General features: G+C 43.2%; 1 protein-coding gene across 3 annotated transcripts; it reads left to right on the forward strand.

Annotated features, from left to right (window-relative positions):
• The first annotated feature begins 5952 nt into the window (after positions 1-5952).
• Positions 5953-24365, forward strand: fn1b (fibronectin 1b). 3 transcript variants are annotated; one of them, XM_006780391.3, is made up of 46 exons: positions 5953-6318; positions 6530-6655; positions 6883-7014; positions 7257-7388; positions 7727-7864; positions 7948-8094; positions 8193-8360; positions 8524-8706; positions 8876-9052; positions 9435-9590; positions 9708-9836; positions 9972-10115; positions 11265-11386; positions 12130-12298; positions 12383-12559; positions 12660-12788; positions 12879-12968; positions 13058-13252; positions 14069-14347; positions 14456-14719; positions 14828-14922; positions 15163-15331; positions 15557-15643; positions 15821-16012; positions 16719-16997; positions 17209-17400; positions 17495-17584; positions 18136-18402; positions 18524-18640; positions 18729-18890; positions 18978-19133; positions 19246-19362; positions 19543-19812; positions 19908-20095; positions 20175-20262; positions 20356-20535; positions 20621-20710; positions 21262-21450; positions 21548-21637; positions 22023-22459; positions 22540-22678; positions 22776-22937; positions 23024-23149; positions 23246-23352; positions 23451-23543; positions 23675-24365. In XM_006780391.3, the coding sequence occupies exons 1-46, from the start codon at positions 6177-6179 to the stop codon at positions 23750-23752; spliced, it is 7359 nt and encodes a 2452-aa protein (XP_006780454.2). In that variant the 5' UTR covers positions 5953-6176; the 3' UTR covers positions 23753-24365. The 3 variants fall into 3 exon arrangements, with proteins under 3 accessions (XP_006780454.2, XP_006780455.2, XP_087695981.1); XM_006780392.3 differs by lacking the exon at positions 16719-16997; XM_087839855.1 differs by lacking the exons at positions 6530-6655; positions 16719-16997.
• Positions 24366-24631: the final 266 nt, after the last annotated feature.

The raw sequence follows: 24631 nt of genomic DNA on the forward strand, positions 1-24631 counted from the left end.
GCAGACAGGAAACCTGGATCACTCTAAGGTGCTGAATGTTATGTATGCACCACTGGCCTACTCCGATTTAGAAAATAAAACCCTATGACTAGTAAAACACATTGTGAAACAGAAAATAGTGGAAATCTAAAGGTTTTAAAAGTAAAACAATCAGCATTTGAGCAAAATGAGCTTTTATTGCAGAATGGAATAACTATATTTACTCATTAGCAACAATGCCATCCTTGTGTTTGCCTGTGTGTGTTTGTGTGTTTTTTTTCTGTCTCAGCAGCACATCTGAATCTTTCTTGGTCTGTTCAGACACTTTTCCAGGAGGTCAGTAAAAGTCCTGACCACTCAAAGCACTTCTTTGTCTGCTTCCTCCAGCATCTTCTGAGGACCTCCTTCTCCATGAGAGATGACGAAGCAAGCAAGCTGCGGCAAGCGGTGCGCACACAAACGCACATCGCAGACACACACCAAGCAGTGTGAGTAACTGGTCCGGCTTGAGTGACTCTCTACCTCGCTGCCTTTAGGGCTTCCTGCAAGTCTTTTGGAAATGTGCCCTGTCCATGTGAAGATCATCACCTTTTCAGTGGCGGCAGAATCACGAGTTCATTAATGTGATGAACAAATTAATCACTATTAGCTGGTGTGACAACAGGAAAAGGGACAGACACTTTCGCATGGGTCACAAATTCTATGCATGTCTGTGAAGCTCATTCTTGCAACCCTAACAAAGTGGCTATTTTTTCACTCCAGTGGGTAAACAAGATGCAGACTTGTGTCCTCTACTTTTCCCATCAGCCTTATTAAAATAACGGGCACAGTCTGGGCAAATTAACCCCAAAGGAAGTCAGTTTCTCCTTTCTACGTGGAGTGATTCACATTGGCCTGGCTGTGGATGGCGTGTGTGAGGACACAGGTTAAAGAAGACCACAGGTCCTCTTGATCAGGCCCAGTTTGTCTCTTACTCTCTCACACAAAGACACCAACTCACTGCCGAAATGGAAACAGACATTTGCTGCTCTGTTAACGGTGTGCTTATTTACAACTGATGTCATAGTGTAAAAAACACAGACAAGGTTTCCACGCTCGAGAGAGAGAGGTATCAGGAAAGACTGCTGCCCTGCAAATGGTGGTATAGATAGGATTAAGTTGGAATTGTTGAATAAACGGTGTCTGGCCTGAGGAAACACAGCTGTCTGGAGAAGGGGAGGTGATAGTTAATATTTTAGTGAGAGTAGCAGAACGCTGCTCTTAGATTGAAACAGACCCTAAAAAAGTTCTGAGAGGTGTGAGAGGTGATGCTTTCTCATATTGCAACAGTGAACAAAAGTTCACTTTGAGGTTGACATTGACATTCATCACCAAATACAAACTGCTTACATTTAAATGGCATCTGTTACACAGGTTCCCGTATTTTAAAATTCATTCATCCATCAAATTTTTCCTGACTGTCAAAGCCCAAATTGGGTTGACAGATTGGGTCTACTTCTTAGACCTTCTTTGTCAAAGCTGTGAAGAGCTTCCCTCGCTTTTAGCGCCTTTGAGCACAATAGTCTGATTCTTTTTTGCACCCTTTAAGCAGAGTGTTATTAGCATTATAGGTTGTTATTGGTTAATATTTGTCATTTATGCTAGCGTGCTTGCTAACTTAGTGACAAAAATGAATGAATGATAAATGATAAATGCACCTTGCTAAGTTAGCAAATACTTTAGCATTAATGTTAGCATACTTGCTAACTAACTACCAACAAAGCTAAGTGGCCAAGTTCCTTGTTTTCCACTAGCTTAGGTGAAGCACAGTAAACAGCTATCAGTTATAGTTACCCATACATGTTTTTTAAATGAATTTTTTTTGGTGTAAAGCTGAAAATCTTCACATAAGAGTCTATGGGGGTGACTCACTTTAGGAGTGAGTCTCCAGTAACCACTTGAGAAACTAGATTGTGGCATGTCTTGATGCAAGCCCTAACAGCCAGGTAAAGAAATCCCCCAAAAATAAACTTTTTCGGACAGATTCTGGCATGTTGGCGTTTTTCAGCCTTGAAGTTGAAAAAGTAAAAATGAGAAAGCATTGGAAACAAAAGCCATTGTAGCATCCAGAAGGCTGACAAAATTGCATTTAAGTTGTCATTTGCTTATAAACTCAGTTGCTTTTTGTGATGTGTCCAACATTTTGCCTGGTCTCTTTGCTCCTCTGGACTCCTGACCATGAACTCATTTCATGGGCGTGTGACTTTCTTGTGTGACTCAACATATAATTCAGTTGATGAAGCGAAGTTATTAGTACCCCTCACATGTCAAATCCAACCCTCACTGTCACTCTTTAAATGACCCAACCCAATCTGGTTTCCACAGTAACTTTGCTTTGTAGCAGTGTGTTGTGGAATCTTTGGTAAGTGCTTCGTCACAGTTTGCATTCACAACCGCCATCCCTCCTCACCGACCTCTAACATTTGTTCCCAGCAGTGCAGCAGCTCTTCGCATCCTGTGCAGAAAATTCTGACTGATTCAGACGTGGGCAATGACGAGGATCATTGAGAATGCTGACAACCTTAAATTATGTTGCTCAACTGTCTTCATCCACTGACTGTCTGCAGCATGAACTTCTGCAAAACTTTGTTTTCTATGTTTCTTATATTCCTCTAGAAGAGCGGCGCCTTCTTCATGTTCAGATTTTCATTGCATTTCTGTTCCAGGCAGAGAGCTGAAGGCAAACAGTGGAAGAACAGCCATAAGTGGGTGTGACAGTCAGTCAGTCATGGTTACTGCTCATCTCCTCCTCCACTCTTCCAGCCTATAAGCCAGACATATTACCCTCCAGCTTTCTCTTTCCAAACACTTTCCATTTTCATTTCCATCTTTCTCTAGCATTTCACACACACCCCTATGTATCTCATCTCTCCAGTTTTGCCATCCAGCTGTGGCCGTTTGGCTCTCTTTCTCCAAACTGGCTGTACACAGTTTGGTGAAGCCAGGATGGAGAACCACGCATTACAAACAAGTACTAGAAGGCTGTACATATGTTACCGATTGGCACACCTTAAAACAAATTTGCCTTCAAGATTTGGAGGAGGAAACTCCACACAAAACACTTAATTTCGCATTTTATAGCTTTTAGTTTGAGTAGTTCCCCAGAAAATAATTAGATGAGGAAATTAATAATGAAATTAACACCAGCTTTGTCTACTTAACCTAAGGCTACAGAGCAACTAACTGATAAGCTTAGCAACACAAGCTGTTGTTTCTACCCTTTGAATTTTGTACATATTTGTCAGAAACCTTCAGGGCAGATTTGACCAACTCTGCACTGTGGACCTTTAACAATCACTGCCCCCTTCAATTAATGCAGTAACTCAATGCATTTAGACATGCGGACATGGTCACGACAACCTGTTGAAGTTTAAACTGAGCATTAGAATAGGGGAAAAAGGTGGTTCATGTGACTTTGAAATAGATTTTTGCGCCAGATGGGCTGCTGGTGATTTGTTGGGACTGTTGTGCAACTATCTCTAGAGTTTAGAGAGAATGGTCTGAAAAATAGAAAATATCCACCAAGTTTCTCTGGGTGAGAATGGCTTGTTGATGCCAGAGATCAGGGGAGAATGGCCAGACTGCTTAAAGCTAAAAGGAAGGCAACAGTAACTCAAAAATAGCGACTCCTTTAAACTAATGCAGAGAGCATCTTAGAATACGTAGTGCATTGAACCTTGAAGCAAATGGGCTTTAGCAGCAGAAGACCACACCAGGTGATACTTATGTCAGCTAAGATCAGGCAAGCGAGTCCACAATGGCATAAACGACATGAAATACAGATTTATCCTGCTCTGTATCAACAGTTCAGGCTGGTGGTTTAATGGTGTGGGAGATATCTTCTTGGTGCACTTTTGGCCCCTTTATACCAGTGGTTTAAACACCACAGCCTACCTGAGTATTGTTGCTGACCATGTCTTTCCCTTTTCAACTACAATGTAACCATCTTCTAAGACCAACGAACACTAACGGATGGTGTTGAACATATTTTAACAAATGCTGACTTAACTTGAGTAAAGCTAAAAAGTATTCCAGTAATTCCAATATTGATCATCTTTCGGTAAATGTGGCTATAAGAAAACAGTCGCAGCCGTTCCAGCTTTCAGAGATTATGAGGTATCCAACTGAGCTTTCAAATACAAATCATTCTGGGAACAAAGAAATCGTGAAAACAACCAGCGTGAGGGATAAATCTTTGCTGCAAAATAGATCTTATGTATGGAAAACAGAGACAGTGAGCAAAGAAGAGATGATATAAGCCAGGCAGCCTTCCAGGGGCTTTGACAGAGACAGCTCATAAATCTGACAGAGACATAACAACCCAAGAAATTAAGTCATACCCAAAATGCACCACTCTATGGAGTAAACGTTTCTCTCTTTCAAATATTTATGCGTTCTTTTACACCAGGATCACCCTCCCGAAAATGCATGAGTGCACATTCAGGAAACCTGTTGCACAGCAGTGAATATGGAAGTTGATGTTAAGTAACACTTTAAGGCTTGCCGCTTGAAACTCTCTGGTGTTTCGAGTCTCCACGCTTTGGCGCTGTTGCACAAGTGGAAAGAATTCAGAGGCTTTTTTCAAACAGGGGAGATTGGTGACTCAGTTGCACTCACTGTGCTTTTGGCTTTTGCTGTTTTTCTTCCTGTTTCCCAAAAAACATATCCTTGCGGTTTAATTCTTCAGTCCTCTGGCATAACTTGTTCCTTGAACCTGAGACAGGAATTATTACAGTCCGCAGTCACGCACACAGTAGCTGCTCTCCTGACCAGACCCATGAGTAACAGCTCATGCAGCGGGACATGTCCTAAACAGCACAATGTGCTCTGGTTTACTGTTTCCGCCCACCTTGGAAATGTTATTTCACTTCATTTTTGAGATATTTAATATGAATATATATATTTTATTTCATGTCATGGAAATTAACTATATATATGTGTGTGTGTGTGTGTGTGTGTGTGTGTGTGTGTGTGTGTGTGTTGTATATGTGTTTGTGTGTGTGTGTGTGTGTGTGTGTGTGTGTGTATAAAATGTAAAAGTAGAGATAAGTGTGTTTTGATTCCCCAGGATCACACCAGATTTGAGGTAATTTGGTAACATTTGGGTTAACATAATTTCATTAGGTAAAAGAAGGTGGTTATAAAACACCACATGTGCATCCAATGATGAATGTACTTCTTAACATTTAGAAGAACATAATTTTTTTTAAAAAGAAAAGAAAAATAGCAGTAGGCCTATCCATTTAATCCTTAAAGTATTCTGGTATTTTAAAGTTACTTACTTTTAAGTATTTTCGAAAAGAAGCATCGGTTTTAGGAATAAAGATAAGATTAAAACAAAATTACGTAACATTAAAGAAAAAATGATGATTATACCAGATTTTATAGCACGGACAAAAAAAATATACGTCTGTGACCTCCGTGAGCAGACATGGTGGAGGCATAAAGTTCCACTTTTTGTTACTTATCGACTCTGTGCCGAGCTGGGTAAAATTCACATACTGCAGTTTTATTATTTTTTTTTAAATTATAATTTAATGTAGAATATGTTCAATCAGTAGTTTAGATCCATAGGTCCCAATAGCTGCACAAATCCAGGTAGGAGAGTGGTGTGGGAATTATAGAAACTATAGCATGAGGCCATTACTGTATAATTCTGGGATTACAGTATAACAAATGTTATGGGCATTTCTTTCTTCTTTTTTTTTGCGGTTATGTAAGACTCGCACTGAATTGTTGCGCCTCAGCGTGACTTCCCAACCCTACACAGGGCAGCATGTGTGCAGAGGAACAGATTACAGAAGCTTATTTATCTTCATTGCTTGATGTTTTTTCTTCAAAATGAGGAGTATAAGTATTGCTCACACTTTGTCGGGCGGGTCTTCCAGTCTCCCGTTAAACCCCTCCTCTGCTGCTGTGGCGGTCCCAGTATAAAACCAGCGCGCATCCCTCCGCTAGGTCTGGCTCACCAGCTGCGATTCGGCCAAGTGAACTGCCGAGAAGGAGCAGCCGAGGTAGCTGAGAATAAGGGGCAGGAACCAGCTCTCTCCAAGCCCTTTAATACTTCACTTGCTTTTTTTTAAATTTTTTGCTATTGTTTTTTTTTCCCCCATCATCTAAGTTTTTTCTGCTTTTCATTGAAATCTCCGTTCCATAAAATGAAGGGTAGCCCGCTCACAGGGTTACTGCTTGCGCTGTGCGTAAGCAGCGCAGTTCACGGCTTGCCAAAGAAGAACAAAAGACAAACTGGCCAGTATCAGGTGTATCCCGAGCTTCATGATACATCGGCTATTAATCCAGGTTGGTACAAGAACTTATTCTTGAATTCAGGGGGCCTGACTGTGTAACTTCATGCATTAGAAAGAGATTTCTAGTGCGTTTTGTGTTAAATGAAAACAACAACAACAAAGAAACACGTGATTTCGATATATTTCTTTCCATGTGAGCCAAAGCAAACAAAAGTTTAATGTTCATTCTACTGTTAAAATGTTTAATAATATATTATTTGTAGTCGGCTGTGAGGAAAACGGTCGCTCATACAGAGTGAACGAACAGTGGGAGAAACCTTACCTTGGTAGCACATTGGTGTGCACCTGCAGTGGAGCAGCAGGCATCAAGTGTAAAACTAAGCCTGAAGGTTAGTGCGTCTTTGTAGTGCACTATCACTTGTTTCACGACTCTTGTGTTGATCCCGACAAGTGAAAATAATAAAAAAGAAAGAAAAACAAAACACACACACAAAAAGCAACGAATACACGGAGAAAGGCACAGATGTTGTGCGTTTTTACGCAGCAAGAGAAGACTCCAGAACAGCTTCTCGGTAAGAACCTCTTTAACTTTATGCTGTTTGTTTTTTCCTCTCAGTGGAGGAATCCTGTTATGATAAGTACAATGACCGGACATACCAGGTGGGTGAAACCTATGAGAGATTACATGAGAGGATGACTTGGGACTGCACCTGCATTGGTTCCGGCAAGATCAGCTGCACAATAGCGCGTGAGTTCCTAGAATACCAAATACTAACCTCGTTGAAATAGCATAATGTGCTGGAGTGGTATGCCTTAGCATGGTAGTTTTTTCTTCGTCAAAGTACATGACACACATGGCAATACCTCTGCATGGTTCAGTTTATTCCTGAAATTAAGTTTTAATTATTGAACCAGAATTTGTAAATGTGTGCCATCTCGCATATACAAGAGGTCTTTGAAATCAGCAAGTTCACATTTTGTCATTCACAGATCGATGCCACGATGGTGGGAGGTCTTATAAAATCGGGGACACTTGGCAGAGGCCTCATGACACCGGTGCCTACATGTTGGAGTGTGTGTGTCTTGGAAATGGCAAAGGAGAGTGGACATGCAAACCTCTCGGTGAGCGTAATTACACCTGCAGGGCAGTAAAGAAAGTTTCACATATGAACTATGAAAAGCAGACAAATGTAAAATATTGCAAAAGATCAAAGTTTATATGTTCATCGTACACACAAACATGGATGCACACACACACACACATTTCCCAGAAGCGTGACTCTTTGATACCACTGCAAATATTTGACATGAGTCCAGTCAAACAAGATAAGCGAGTGAGACAGCATGTCCTCTTTCACTTAGGCTATTGATTTTTGTTTGGTTTATGTCTAATACAAATTGCCCAGTGTGATTTAGATTCTGCAGATTCAGTAAATCAAGATTTGTTTATTTTTCTGCAGGGGAAAGGTGCTATGACAATAGCTTAGCTGCGACGTATGCTGTAGGAGACACCTGGGAGAAGCCATACCAAGGCTGGATGATGCTGGATTGCACCTGTATGGGCGAAGGGAATGGACGCATCACATGCACCTCAAGAAGTAAGCAGAATCCAAACATACACAAGCACAAATGCAAGCTTTTCTTCAGGGGCAGCTACTAACCACTGTTGTACACCAACCAGACCGCTGCAATGACCAGGACACAAGGAGGTCCTACCGTATTGGAGACACATGGACGAGGACTGACACAAGCGGACATCGCCTGCAGTGTGTGTGCCTAGGAAACGGCAGAGGAGAATCAAAGTGTGAAAGACACAGCTCAGGAAGAGGTGAGACTTGAAAATCAGAAACCAGTGCTCAACAAGAGCTCTGAGCTTGTCGCTGTTAACAGACCTGACGTTGGTTGTTTTTTAAAATGTGTTTACAGCCAGAGTCGTGTTGACCCCAGTCCGGCAGCTTGAGCTTCCCGCTGAGAGAACCTGTCGCACCGACTCTGGAGCCTACTACTATGATGGACAGCGCTGGATCAAAAACCAGGGCAGCAAACAGATGCTCTGTACCTGTTTGGGCAATGGAGTCAGCTGTCAAGAATGGGGTGTGTACCAGAAGCAAATAAAATTGGGTATTTTAATACAGAAGTCTTGAGGCTGGCTCAAGTGGCTCTTGGAGTCAATCCCAAGAAATTGCAGCTCTGCATGTTGCTCTTTGCTTGGTATACTGAAGTCATTTTCCCCACCCACCCACCCCTTTTCACACAGAGGCCAGGAACCAGGTGTACGGTGGGAACTCTGATGGCCAACCCTGTGTATTCCCCTTTGTCTTCATGGGGAAGACCTACTACTCTTGCACCTCAGATGGACGTTCAGATGGGCAGCTGTGGTGCTCTACAACCTCAGACTATCAGAGAGACGAGCAGTACTCTTTCTGCACTGAAAAGAATGGTGAGACTCAGGAACATAGATGTAAACTGCAACTTTGCCAAAAAAACTGATGTGCAGTTACTGTTGTCCAGCATCTTTAGTTTTGCCACTCACATAATAAAGATTGTGTGAATAATTGTGTGGTTAGGGTTTGGTTAGCATGCATTAACGTGTACTTTCTTGAATCCAGCAATTGTGACAACACGGGGTGGGAATTCCAACGGTGCCCTGTGCCACTTCCCCTTCCTCTACAGCGGTCGCAACTACACCGATTGCACCACTGATGGGCGCCGTGACAACATGAGATGGTGTGGCACCACCTACGACTATGATTCAGAACAGCGTTTTGGATTCTGTCCCATGGCTGGTGAGTGTGTTTGCTGTTTTTCTCATTTGAAGGTACTGAACTGGTATATTGTTATATAACACAGTTGGGCATTTAAATACTTTTGCCATTTTTGTTCCGATTGCACAAAATGCTTTTTGTCTTCTTCTCATCAAGTCGTTTCTCACAGACTATAATGACGATTTGGTTGCAAGGTTCACTTGAAGACAATTGAGGAGTAAATAATTGGCACTTAAAGAGGTCATGGGAGAGTGATGATGCTATTAAGGCTGTCACGTAACAGTAACATACAAATTTTGGGTTGAAGTGGACCAAGAAAAACTCTGGACATACGCAGCACCATGTGAATGTATACATGTACCAACACACTGATAGCTTTTTTTATGTTTCCTTCTTTAATTAGCTCATGAAGAGGTATGCACCACCAGTGATGGAGTGATGCGCCGTGTGGGCGACAAGTGGGACAAACGCCATGACGTCTTGGGTCACATGATGCAGTGCACATGCCTGGGAAACGGCCGTGGGGAGTGGAACTGTGTTGCTTACTCACAGCTTTTAGGTCAGAGGGCTAAATCTAACAAAACCTTTTATATTTTGTCTTCAAATACTTTGCGAATAATGTGAAACTTCAAATAAAAGGTGAATTCATCTTCCTGTCTTTTCTCTGTGCATCCAGATCAGTGTATAGTTGATGGTTTGACCTATGAAGTAAACCAGGAATTCACCAAGCGCCACGACCAAGGCTACATGATGAACTGCACCTGCTTTGGACAAGGACGTGGATACTGGAAGTGTGACGCTATTGGTACGTTCACGGCTCATTACTGATTGGCTTTTTGGGGATTAAATACTGAGAACTGCTGCAGCTTCAGAAAAACAACCCCGCAGTCGTCTGTCCCATCTGCTCAACTCTTTTGTCTCCTTGTGTTTTCTGCAATAGATCAGTGTCAAGAACCACAAACCAGGACGTTCTATCAGATCGGCGAGACATGGGACAAAGCCATCCATGGCATCTACTACCGCTGTTATTGTTATGGAAATGGGATTGGTGAAATGAGATGCGAGCCCCAGCAGACCTACCAAGGTAAAAATGCACACCTCTGTTTTAAAAGCCCACATGTTCTGAGTCATAGAGAGTACATGAAAGATGGGCGTAGCTACTCTCGCCCTCTGATTTTTTGGACTGCCATTCTGAATGCTTAGTTTTGGCATTTTAGCTGTTCCACCGTGGCCAGATCGACTTATTCAAAATAGTTTCTTCAGCATCTAAGGGACTTCTGTGGTCGAAAATGTGCCAGAATGTAAACAAACAGGTTGAAAATTTAGCCTGAAAAACAGCCTAAACCTAAAGCTTTTCTCATTTGTAACCATCGGTCTGAAGCTCAGTGAATCTTAACAATCTGCATCACTTCAAGGTACCATTGTACAAAGTATTTATGGTGAGAGGTGTATTCCAATTTTTTTCACAATTTCTCTCAAATAGTCCTTTCTTTTAGCTTTTCCACCGACCTATATGGATTTTGGTGCTCAGTTCATGTTTGCTGTACTAAACCAACTCCCATTCATTATTGACTTCCTCCCACTTACTCCTAACCTTGCCAGACAGGTGGAGGGAAGCGGGGGTTTGTGGGTTTCTTTTTTTTTTGCGTAACTTTAAAGTCTGCCAAATGTTGAAATTTTGGCAAGCTGGAGTTACCCTGTCTGTCTGATGCTGAATGATGTTTTGTTGACTTGCTAAGCTGGAACAAGGTGAATTGCTGAAAAAGGGAGAGGGGCTTAGAAGGCAGTCACTTCCTGCCTTTGTTTAGTTGTTTACTGGGGGAATTTGTACTGCATTGTGAGCCTTGAATCAAACAACACTGACCTTGCTAAATGAATCTCACGCAATCAGAAAGTCCTATCTATCTATCTATCTATCTGTCTGTCTGTCTGTCTGTCTGTCTGTCTGTGTTCTCTAGGGAACAGAGATGAGATAAACCATAATGAATATAGTATGCAGACATTATCTGACTTAAAAATGTCTGTGGGTGTTTGAGCTGGTTTAGCATCGTCTGGTGGTTTGATTCTGTCCCCGAGCAATGACTCCCTCTGACAGAACTCACCAAAAAGTAGCCAACTTTCACCCACACTCCCTACACACAATGCTGTTAAGTTATGTGAAAAAAAATCTTCTCACTTCTACCCTTTCCTTTACTCCCGATGTCTTCTCCTAAATCTTTTTTTTTCTCCTTAGATGGCCGCAGACCAATCCAGGTGATCATCACAGAGGCTGGGAAACAGTCCGACTCTCGCCCTATTCAGTGGAACGCCCCTTCATCTGTTCAGATCACCCAGTACATCCTGAAATGGAGAGTTGTGAGTCTCACTTTTGCTTCCCTCGGTTACAAATTGCCTCCAGAAATGAAAGCGAGTCGTATTTCTTTGCTCAAAATTGGGCTTTAATTTTGCTGAATAGTAGCATTTAGTAAAGGCGGATACATTTGTGATTGAGGGTGAGTGCCTCTGGTGAAGTCTGAAGGTTGAACAAACAAAGTGATTAGAGGATAAACTTGCTTGCCTTTGCAGTCTGTACACACAGGTTTTTAGCAGATTCCCAGATAAACATCCAGTGTTGTTGTTTTTTCTCTTTGAAGACCTCAAAGACGTCTTGAGGCAGGTTGAGAGGTTAATGAACTTCAACTGAAGTCAAACTTGCTTCCGCTTTATGGGTTTGGACTGTATTTCTTGGACACTAAAGCCACTCAAAGTCTGAAACCTGCTAGAAAAGTTTATATTTTTCTAACAGTTCAAAGCCAGTTGACATACTCCTAATGGAAGAGCTGACACTGAATGGCTGCCCAGTCTCCAGTATATACAGACCACAGGTTTATTTCCCAGAGCTAATTAATGACTCCACTGCACACCCTTTTGATTTATTTAGTCATAACTCTGTCTTTGCCCACAGGTGGATTTTACCTCATTATAAAGTAAATATAGATGTTTAAATCTCTATTTTTTTCCCTAAGTGCTTTTGAAAAGTTCTTGTTGAGTACCTCTTCTTTATCTTCACAGATTAAAATTTTTAAACTTGTCAACCTCTCGTTATCGCTAATCTGCAGAAAAACACCCGTTCTCCCTGGAGAGAGGTCACCATCCCGGGCAACATCAACTCCTACACCATTAGTGGGCTGCGTCCAGGCATCACCTATGAGGGTCAGCTCATCAGCATTCAGAACTATGGACGCCGTGAGGTCACGCGCTTTGATTTCACTACTAACCTTGGCTCCTGTGAGTATGCTTTACAGCTACATGGCTACACCAAAGCATCTAAAGAAATATTTAAAATAACGCCATGCTCCTTAATTTCAAAAGTGGAGACATATGAGGGAGAGACGACTGCACCTCCACCTGTGTTGGACACCTCCGAGTCTGTGACAGAAATCACCTCAAACAGCTTTGTTGTATCCTGGACATCAGCTGATACAACCCTCTCTGGCTTCAGGGTGGAGTATGAGCTCAGCGAGGAGGGGTCCAAGCCTAAAGTTCTGGGTGAGAGCCTTTGACCATCCCTGAAACCTCCGTAATGCCTCCATATTTCCTGCAGATCAATTCAGTTTTTATTATATTCTGACTTTTGACTGTGTTCCAGATGTTCCTCGCACATCCACCTCTGTCACCATCAGTAATCTCCTGCCTGGACGCAGATACAACGTCAGCGTCTTCGAGGTCCCAAGTCGGGGGCAGCCCAACCTCATCCTCACTACCTCACAGACCACAGGTAGGAGAAGCTCTCTTCTCCAGTGTTGTGATGTTACACTCATAGTCACCCAGTGCGTTTGAAAGAATGATCCTCTCATCCTTCGGGCAGCTCCTGACGCACCTACTAGGCATGTTGTCAATGAAGTGGGCGAAACCTCCATCCGAATCAGCTGGTCCAGACCTCAGGCTCCTATTACTGGTAACAAACCATTTATTTTGTATTTGTTTGAGATATAAATCCTTTTTCTTATCCTGGCTGTGTGTATAACTGTATACTTTTGCCTGCAGGCTACCGTGTGGTCTACACACCATCAGTGGAAGGCAGCAGCACAGAGCTGACCCTCCCAGAGTCAGAGACGTCCGTGACCCTGGTTGACCTTCGCCCCGGTCTGCTTTACAACATCAGCATCTACGCCGTGGAAGAGGACCAGGAGAGTGAGCCTGTTTTTGTACAGGTCAACACTGCTGGATCTCCTCCGCAAGGTAGACATAATATGCCTTTTAAACAGAATCAATTCACGAGTTAGCACTGTAAAACTTAATTTTTCTTTTTGTGAAAGATTTGAACAATATGCTGTTCTTTAGATCGCTCAGGATTCTTTTTAGGTGATTCTTAGCCTTTCGGCTGTCTGTGAAGGCTGAACAGATTCAGTTTATACTTGCAGCTGGAGATTCCTTATAGGGACTTAGAAAGGGCTTTTCACTGCTCAGTTAAGAGGGCTTGTCAAAACATGGCTTTGTCAAAATGTGCTTTTATGGTTATAGCCATACCATTGTAATATTTCTCTTCCTGTCTCCTTAAATATTATGGACCTCAGATGACTTCTTTTAAATCAGACTTGGCCGCAAAACAGTGACCTCTTTAAACTTAGTTTAAAACACTTAAAAGGGCAAGGATGGATTCATAAATCATTCATAAATCATTCATAAATCATTCATAAATCATTCTAATATCTTTGAGAATATTTTTAAATGGATTTCCATTTTAGACTCTAAGCTAACAGCATCTATTTTATCTAAGCCAAGCACAATTAAATTAAAGATTTTTAAAAAGCAGCGGTAATATCTGCACCTAATATTGCATATTTAGCTCTGTATACTTATTATATATAACTTAGGTATGAGGTTTTTTTTTTAAAGGTTATGTTTTTACCTATGGGGCCTAATAAATGTAAAATAAATATTAAGTTCACATCTCTGTCTCCAAACGTAGACAATGACATAGTAAAAATACTCCTAAGGAGACTCTAAGGTTTGACTGTGACCCTTGTTAGTCAACTAGCACTCTCCTCTCCACAGAGGTGGTCCAAGCCCCCACAGACCTGCAGTTCTACGAGGTTTCGGATACGAGGGTCACCATCACCTGGACCGGTCCACCCAATGAGGTGTCAGGTTACAGAGTCACTTTCTCCCCCGTTGGGTCTGATGGCACTGACGTAAGGCCCCTGGGGCTGCCTGTCTCCACCAGTGCATACTCTGAGATCACCCACTTGCAGCCAGGCACGCTTTACCGCTTCTACGTCTATGCCATCAGCGGCGGAGTGGAGAGTGAGCCTCTTGTAGGAGAAAAGGCTACTAGTAAGTGCCACTTTGGAAAAAAGCCCAAATACATAAACGCAGGGATTTTATCCAAAACACAACAGATCTTTTTTGCCTTACATGTGTTATGCTTTCTGCCTCCTCCAGAACCTGATGCACCCACCGATGTACGCTTCACTGAGATCGGCCCTGACAACGCACTGATTGTCTGGGAGGCTCCTCGTGCCATTGTCAGTGGTTTCCGCCTTTACCTGAGCATCGAAGGCTCAAGTCCCATTGAAAAGAGGATCCCAGGCAGGGTCACCCAGTACCTACTGAGGAATCTACGTCCAGATACGGAGTACACTGCCACCCTTTACTCTGATCTCGAAAATGAGCTCAGTGAGGGCGTCACCACATACTTTACCACCGGTCGGTATTTGGAGAAACCGAACACAAGTAAAGATGGGAATAAATCCAATCATTTTAAAATATTGTCGTTGTCACCCCCCCCCCCCCCCCCCCTTCCCTTTCTTACAGCTCCCCAGATGGGAAATGCGCCCACTTTCAGTACTGAGGTTACCGACACCTCAATCATTGTCACCTGGATACCCGTCCGCAGGTTCAGCTACAAGGTTAGCTCATTACATTAAAGGAATCACTGGAGCTGTTCACTAACTACTTATCTCCAAGCAGTGTCCAAGCACATTTAGAAACTAGCTGGTGAACATAGCGGAACCGTAAAGAGCCAAAGAGCCTAATATTTATCCTCTGGAGTGGGCAGAGTTTAGGCCATTGCTAATGGTTTCTAATTGTTAATTTTTTTCTTTTAAGCGTATTCTCCAGTTTTTCTCATGTCCGTTTTATTTCCCCAGCTGTCTGTGCTGCCCAGCGAGGAAGGCGAGTCTCCCAGAGAAGAAACCTCTTCCTCTGGACGTGTTTATATAGATGGTCTGATTCCAGGAACTCAGTACACCTACAGCGTTCAGCCCATCTACAATGGACAGAACCGCGGAAATCCCATCACCCGCAATGTTGTCACTTGTGCGTATCTGTTTTAATTTCACAAATAAAAAGCCAGGCACTGTGGTGACTGCTAAACAAAACCAACTGTAAAACCAGTTGTGTGACGGATTGTCCGGTTGATTTGATGCTGCTCTGAGCTGACAGAGTGCCGTTAAAACCATTTGGCGTGATTTTGTGCCAGACATTTTTTGCTGCGTTGAAGTTTTTTTTCAATGCGTCATGGTCTGCTGTTTCTTGTTGCAGCTCTATCTCCTCCCACTGACCTCAGACTTGAGTCCAACCCGAACACAGGAGTTCTCACAGCCTACTGGGTAGCCTCCAAAACACCAGGTAAATATTGACTTTGCTCCCCACGCACTGACAGCCCATTGGATCACAGAAGGTCTCTAGACCTTGGCCTTCAAATAGTTTTTTTTCTTTTCACCAGAACAAAAAGCTGTTCCTGGTATTTCCTTTTGATTTCTAATATTAATTCATGAATTTGTTATATTTCCCGTCTCTCTGTAGGTATTACAAGCTACCGAGTGACAAGCAGACCAACCAATGGCCAGAGAGGATACTCGCTTGAAGAGATTATTGCAGTTGATCAAACCTCAGTTGTTCTAGAGCACTTGACTCTGGGTATGGAGTACAACATCAGCGTGTTCGCTACCAAGGACAATGTGGAAAGCAGTCCAGTGTCCACTATTGTCACAACAGGTAAGAGCCAGACGAAGCCATTTACACGTGGTAGAAAGCCACAAAGACTAGTGTGTCTGGTTCATCGTGAGGAACAAATGACATAATTTCCCCAATTAATGAAAATGGACCCTGCTACTCCCATCCCCACAGAGCTTGGCCTAGTTTCAGCAGAAACTAAAGCTGCATTAGTTAATTTTTACCCACTAGATAGAAGAATAATGTCAGTATGTACAAAAACACTTACATTTTGAAGTTAGCGAAAAGATTACCCATTTGCACATTTGGTAGCCATGGGACTGTGTGCTGGATCTCACTATTTGGCAACCAATTTAAATCTAAATGTCAGTGTTCTTTAAGCTCAGTTTTGGTTCAAATGTCTAATGCAGCTTTTTTTATAATCTACTACTAGCATAATTATTGGCTAACTGACCATTTGCATGGAAATCGTGTTTATAATTGGTAGGGTGAATATTTTTGGGATTTTTTTGCATGTCCATTAGTAGTATTATTACTGCCTTAATTATACCTTTAATTATAATTTTAATTCTGAATGTTTTCCAATCCAGTTATGTGTAATTGTCTTGCATGGTTACTGTTATACCCAGGTTCTCTGAATGCTTTATCGGGAATCAAATGAATGTTCTTGATATAACCAATGAAATAATTGGGGCTTTTCTGTCTGTCTAATTTTGCTTGCGCTTTGCAACATGCCTAACCCTTTCAGACATCCCCGCTCCAAGTCAAATTGACTTTGTCGACATTACTGACACCACCATTGGCCTACGCTGGATCCCTCTGAACAGTACTACCATTATTGGTTACCGGATAGTGGTAGTAGCTTCAGGCCAGAGCTTGCCAATTTTTCAAGATATGGTGGAAGCATCTGCTGGTTATTACACGATTCGTGGTTTGGAGCCCGGTGTGGACTATGACATCAGTATCTTCACTGTTACAGAAGAGGGGGACAGCGAGCCGGCCACACACACAAAGCAAACGCATGCTGGTGATTTATTCTTTCAGTCCATCACTGGGGAGGGGTTGGGTCTTGATCTGAGGCACCTTTATTCTTTTTTAAGTGTGCCACACTGCAGCAAATATCTGAATTTAATCATTTCTGTGATATTTTCTTTGTGCCACTGGAAGTCCTCCGTTATTTTCTTAAACTCATTGCGTTACCAGTGATAGCTATAGCTTATAACCCCTCATTTTTACAGCCATTCCAGCTCCCACCAACCTGCAGTTTGGAGGAGTGGGCCCTGACCACATTAGGGTGACTTGGTCAGTCCCCAGAATTGCCACACCAAACGACATCTCTCGGTTCGTTATCCGTTATCACCCCGTATCCACTGATAATGACATCAAAGAGGTCAATGTTGGAGGAGCTACCAACACCTACTTGCTGCAAAGTAAGAAGACCTCAGAGGCTTGAAAAGGCAAAATGACTTGTGCTTTATACTGCTCCATCTCAAACAATACTAAATGTACCAACCATCTTCACAGACCTGCAGCCCAACACTGACTATCGTATCAGTGTGGTGTGTGTGTATGGTGAACGAGAAAGTAGACCAGCCACAGGGACTCAAAAAACAAGTGAGTATCTACACAGGTGGCCTCACAGAAGAACCAAGGGTGTTGCAAATAAAAGATGGATGTAGCCCCCGAGTCTGAAATGTCCATCATTTTTCTAATGATGGGCGGGGGGAAACTTAAAAGAAGCATAAGAGTCTATAAAGATCCCAATTCTCACTTCACTGGTATTAGTTTATTATCTCAGTCACTAGTTTCTTGATGTGATGTTCATTAGGGTAAAAAGAGTGTTAAACAAGAGTGTGAATACAGTGTGATTGACAAGATGTATGAGTGCGTATTATCCTGCAGAATAAACTACAACAGAATAACTACAATGCTACTATAAATAATATCAACAATAAATATTTGGTCTCTTATTCCAGAGTTACCTAATCTATTTAAAGCTTGCCTGCATTTGGTGACTTTTTGTTTGATTTTTATTAATATCAGTTGATCCATTTCAGATATTTTACATTAACGTTTGCTTATTTCTACTAGAAAGACTGTATTTGGCATTATCTTTGTATATAACTGAAAATGTATCTCAGTTTTTCACTACATTTTTCTTCCAGCGCTGGATTCCCCGACTGGCTTGGACTTCTCCGACATTCGGACCGACTCCTTTACAGTTCACTGGCAAGCTCCACAGGCTAGAATCACGGGCTACCGAATCCGCTATCAGAAGACCAGTGGTGGACATGCCAAGGATGAGAGGCTCCCCCCGACCAGAACCCACTACACTTTGACTGGACTGTCACCTGAAACCGAGTACATGATATATGTGTATGCTGTGAGCAGCAGCCAGGAGAGTCAGCCTCTGACTGGCACACAGGCAACAAGTGAGTCCCACCTATTCTTTTAGTTAGTGGGCGTGATCATGCCTCATCTGTTTTAATGTTTTTTTTCCCTCCATAATTATCCTCTGTGATTTTCTCTATTCTGTTATTTAATGTTTTTCAGTCTCTGATTCGCCCACTGACCTAGTGGTAACAAGATCCACCCCAACCACCGTCACCATACGCTGGGATGCTCCCTCTATCTCAGTGAGAAACTACAGGATCACCTATGCAGGAAGAAGTCTGTACATTTTATTTTTGAATTCTTGGTTTCCTCTAACGTCAGCCACACAAGTTTAACACTTGGGCCTTCTTTACTGTCCTCTCAGGTGGCGAGACTCCTCGGGAGATTAATGTCCCAGGCACTCAGACCACTGCCACCATCACCGAACTGAATCCCGGCACTGAATACACCATCACAGTCTATGCAGTTAGCGGACGAGGCGATAACCCCGCCACCAGTGTCCCCGTCTACATAACACACAGGACTGGTACAGAAATACAGGAAAATTTTTGAAAAAGCAACTTAATGTTGAGTGTTTATGGTAAATCTAAAGCTTTATCCATTGTTCCTTTAGATATCGAGGCCCCTCCTGACATGCGGGTGGCTGATATAAGTGACAATGCCATCACAGTGCGTTGGTCTCCTGCTCGGGGACCAATCAGAGGCTACAGAGTCACAAGTATTCCCAAAAATGGCGTGGGACCCTCCTACTCTGAGGATTTGGCTCCTGGTAAGGCCTGCAAGGAATGCCAGATGCTCACAATCAGATTGCCATGATGATTTAATTTTTCACACACAACACTCATCATCTTATTGGCTCCTTTTCTTCTCTCCTGTTACAGATCAGACCGAGGTGACTTTCACGGGTCTGATGCCCACTGCTGAGTATCTTGTGAGTGTCTATGCCCTGGGCAATAATGGACAGCCGTCTTCCCCGCTAATAGAAAATGCAGTCACTGGTTAGTCTCACTTAGTTCACTTCTCTTTCAGCTCTAACTTTATTTGTCCTGATTCCCTTGCACTATGTTAAAGCTATTCACGGCAGTTTTGCTACAGGAAATTCAGGTAAATTTCCTCCAAAGCCAACAGGAAAAATCTATTTAGCACTGAGGAATCTTTCTGTTCCTCTTTTTCTGCAGCTATGGACCGTCCGAAGGAGCTCACCTTCTCTGACATCGACTCCACCTCCATGCGCATCTCCTGGGACAGCCCAGACGGTGCGGTAACATCATACCGTGTCTTATACACCAGTGCAGAGGAAGGTGAGAGAGAGCTGCACCCAGCACCCAGAGGGGACCAGGACAGTGTGGTGCTGAGAAACCTTCGCCCTGGAACAGAGTACACTGTTAAGGTCATCGCCCTCCATGACCGAACACCCAGCTCACCGTTGGTGGGAACTCAGGCCACAGGTAGCGCTAAGCAGAAATGCATCAAAGCATGTATTTCTCTGTTTGATATCCACATCTTAAAACTTTGGCCTTGACACTGTGTCTTTGTGCTTCAGTAATCCCTGCTCCCACCTACCTGGTGATCTCAGAGGTCAGTCCTTCCTCCTTCACTGTGTCATGGCGAGCTCCAGATGCGCGCCTGACCGGCTACCGTGTAGTCGTGAGCCCCAAGAACATCAACAGCCCTCACAGAGAAATGAACGTTGCTCCGGACACCACTCGTGTTGTGGTGCCAGGGCTCATGGTGAGCAGAGTTCATGTGTGAATCTTTACATGGATCCACAATGGGTCAGTGAGTAAATATGAACTGCTTGTCTGTGTAGGTGGCAACCACATACCAGGTGCAGGTTTACGCTCTGAAGAACACAGTCACAAGCAGACCAGCGGAGGCAGAAGCCACCACGCTGCAAGGTAACGCGCTGCGCCATAAATGGACACATCTGCAGACCTCACTCGTGGTGTAACTGATCTTTTTAAGTTTGCTTCTGTTTCCCCTCAACGCAGCTTTGAGTGCTCCTCGCCGCGTGCGTGTCATGAAAGTAATGGATAGTTCTTTCACACTGACCTGGCGTTCCAAGCTGGAACCTTTCACTGGTTTCCTTATTGAAGCCATTCCCCAGAGTGGATCGTATCCCACCATCACCAAGACCATCCCAAGTGAAGCTTACACCTACACCCTCACTGGTATGCCACACTTTAATGCATTTAAGGTCTTAAAGAGTGATTTTGGAGCTTCAGTCTTGCTTTAAAGTGTGTTTTTGTGTTGTAGGTTTGCGGCCCAACACTATTTACAATGTTAACATGTACACTCTGAGTGGGAACACAAGGAGCGACCCATTCACTCTCAGAATTCAAACAGGTAATGCAAAAATCCAGGTTTAAAAACGGCTTCTTTTTTACAAATATTAATTTCAGTGTAATATTCTGGTTTTTGATTTCTGTCATTACATAATGTTACAGTACACTGATCTGCATAGTACACATCGCAGTTCCTTAAGTTATGTAATTCAAGAGACAACTGCAACTAGAAGAGGCAGAAGCATGCGAGGTTTCCTGACCTGTTTGGGGCTAGCAGCTTGACCTAAATCTCTGACAGTTTTGCATTTTTAATCTGATTGTGTACATCAGTTTTTCAAAGATTAAAAAAATCACACTCGTGATGTAGAGGTCACAAAAATGCATGTATCAGATATGATACTTCTGGCATTACAGCGTTAAAGTGAGAAATAATTTGTCATTTTACAGCCAAAATTACAAAATAAATCCAGGCTGCTTGTATGAACTTATGTTGATAAAGGGTTAAGTCACAAGAAATGCAGCTTCAGCCTCACACAGGTCACATCCTAGTTTGCACACACAGAGCAAAAAAATAGCATTCGGGCAGTTTAACAGCCGTATTTGTCCTTACAGCTGCCCCGCTGGTCCAGGCGCCCACCAACCTGCAGTTTACATCCGTCACCCCCTACTCCATCTCCTTCACCTGGCAGCCACCTCCCACGCAAATCACAGGATACTATGTCACCTATGAAGAGTCGGGAGGAAGACCACAGGAGCTTTTCCCAAGACCCCACGCTGGCCAAAACTACGCCACCATCAGTGGTACGTACTTTTATTTGACTTTTAAAGCATCACGCAGGATTATCCTGACACACCAATTACATGCGGATAAACAACACTTTTCCTTTTCTTTGCTCAGATCTAAGACCAGACACGGAGTACATCATCAAGATCATCGCCATCCAAAACACGCAGAGAAGCACACCTCTGGTGGGCAGGAGCAGGACTCGTGAGTACTTATACTGATACTTTTTTCTCTGTATGGTGATAAATGTGAAGTAAAAAGGATCCATTCAGAGTTCGAGTCAGTTACTGGTAAGATTAAGGGGGGGAACGGCAGCTTTCATCTGCTCAGCTGGAGCTGTATGAAGCTTTAGATCAAGTGTGTTTCCAAAATCTAAAACGATAATACTCACTCTGTTATTTTGAATGTCCTCGCAAGTGTCATTCAAAATATTTCAGTGTGTTTGTAATAGTGCATTATGACACACTTTGCAGTGAGTTGCATTGCTGCGTATCCGTCATCCCTTTTGGCTGAGATGTGTTAGAGCTGCTCTGCTTTAACTCCCCCTCGTCTAACCTGCTCGCTTCCGTAACCTCGTCTCTCCTGCCAGCTCAAGACCCCTTGCTTCCTTTGCCTCTGCCCCAGCCTAACCGCCCTGGAAATGGCAGGCTGGATGTGCCTGAATCTCTGGACAACAACGTCCAGTTAGTGGGCCCCAATAACCAGAATGGGTTTGGTGATCAGAGCCAGCATGTGGAGTACACAGAGTACAACAACAATGGAGACAACGGATATAATCGGAATCCACTTTCTCCCTATGGCCAAGTTCGTGAGCCCCTGGTGTTTGTGCCCCTTCCTGATGCAGAAGGCCGCAGAAAGCCCATTGTGAAGCTAAACATGCCCGTTGGATCCATACTCTTTAACGAGACAAGTGTGCCGCTGGAGGCCCAAACTCAGACCACCGTCTCCTGGAAGCCTTACAGGCAGAGCAACGCCTACCTGGTGTCCTGTCGTCCCATCACACAGCTAAATGAGAAGATGTTCCAGGTAAGAGGCCAGTCCATCATTCAATTATTCTCATTATTCCATTTATGAGAATAAGCTATGATTTCTTCCTCTCTACCCAGGTCCGCCTGCCAGGCACAGCCACTACTGCTACCCTGCTAGGACTCACTCCCGGAGCAGACTATAACGTTATTGTGGAGGCACTCCTGGGGGCCCTCAAACACAAGATTCTGGAGCAGACAGTGACTGCTGGAAACACAAGTAAGCTTCCAGCTGTGATGTATCTGAATATATTATTAAAGGAAACTGAATGAAGCCCATCGTGGCTAATTTTCCCCCCACTTTCTTCTTCCTTCAGTTACAGAGGGAGATTCCTCAAATAAAGACACGTGCTATGATGCCTTTACTGCCACCCATCACAACGTCGGTGCTGAATGGGAGCGGATGTCTGAGACAGGCTTCAAGCTGTTGTGCAGGTGTCTGGGCCTGGGCAGCGGCCACTTCAGATGTGATTCATCTAGTAGGTTTTCAGGGTATCTTTCCCCAATACGTGTACATGGATGGAAATTGAATACATTTCACTCGGTTTCTGTATGTTCTTCTCAGAGTGGTGCCACGACAATGGCAACAACTACAGAATTGGAGAGAAATGGGACCGTCGCTCAGAGAACGGGAACTTAATGAGCTGCACTTGTTTAGGAAACGGCAAAGGAGAGTTTAAGTGTGAACCGCGTAAGGCCTCTTTAACATTTTAATTGAAATGTTCTGTGGCTGTTACAAAGTGAATGAGCTGTGTGTCATTTTTAACCCAAATATCTATTCACGCAGATGAGTCCACGTGTTATGATGATGGCAAAACTTACCGGGTGGGCAACCAGTGGCAGAAGGAGTACCTGGGTTCTATTTGCACCTGCACGTGCTTTGGAGGACAACAGGTAAGACACGTGAGCCTTCCTCGTGTTCTCGTTACATCATACGGGATCATCCAGAGATACGGAGGGCGTGGTTAAATGCTTTTTTTTGCCTTTATTAGGGCTGGCGATGCGAGAACTGCAGGAGACCAGGTGGTGATGTCGATGTCGGTCTGCTGCAGCCAATCAGATATGGAGACAACACACTGCGCAAAGTGAGTGAAATGTATTGAAAATCAGGAGACATAATACAAACTGTAAATATCAGTTTTCAAATTGCAGTAATCTGTTGTGTAACAGTCTGCACGTGTCAAAGTTTATAACTGTGCCACCGTTCATCCTCCAGAACATTCACTGCCCCATCGAGTGCCTCCGGCCTGAACTGCTGGCAGATGCACACGTTCCTCACAATCCTCGGGAATGATGAGCTGGTCATCTGACATCTGCTTTGCTCCCTTACCGTCAAGTTGCTGCACTGTCTCACCTTGTAGAAGCCACGCTGTCTGTGATGATACAAACTAACTGCCTTATCACATTGCTGACACATTGCCCTGCTGCCCTCATCATTAATCTTCACTTGAGTCTATTCACTGTCGACTTCCAGGCTTCTGAAATTGTGATGTATTAGAAACAGAAACCCCCAACTTTCTAAAGTTATTTAGAACTTGTCCAGTCAGATTTACGCATCTGTCAAATTGGCATTTGTTTCCCATTTACATTTTTTTCCAATTGTATCCTGACCAAAACCCATAAAGTACGCACTGTGCTAAAAAATGTAGTTGTTACCAGTGTTGCTGAAACGGTCTTTGAAAATGTGCTTCTCTTTTCTGTAGCCCCTCTTCCATTACAGAGGGGTCGCACTGTGTGTGATTGACACATTCTGAAGTTCTGGTAATTTATCCCTTTGATCTCATCGCGTGAATGTGTTGAACAAGGATGTGAACCGTTCTATTTTTGTACTTTGTGCCAAAGTGTTTCTACCGATGACAAATAGAAGTCCCTTATTTTAATAAAGCTGGAGAGATTCTTAAACATTACCACGGTGTTTTGCTTTCTTATTAGGGTTGGGGGGTGGGTTAAGGTGCCAACAATAAGCTTACAATGGCAGGAAAAAAAATATTTGCCCTCTTCCTGATTTCTTAGTTTTCTGCATATTTGTCACACTTACATTTTCAGGTTTTTCATTATTCATATTTTGCATTTATTCATTTATCCAAATCTGATTGGCCCCATGTGAAAAATGTATTGCTTCCTTTGCTGAATCGTGATTTAACTGTAGCCACATTTTTTTTTCCCCTTTCCA

This window comes from Neolamprologus brichardi, chromosome 1, assembly GCF_056152115.1.
Source record: "Neolamprologus brichardi isolate AB-2024 chromosome 1, ASM5615211v1, whole genome shotgun sequence".
NCBI classification, from domain to species: Eukaryota; Metazoa; Chordata; class Actinopteri; order Cichliformes; family Cichlidae; genus Neolamprologus; species Neolamprologus brichardi.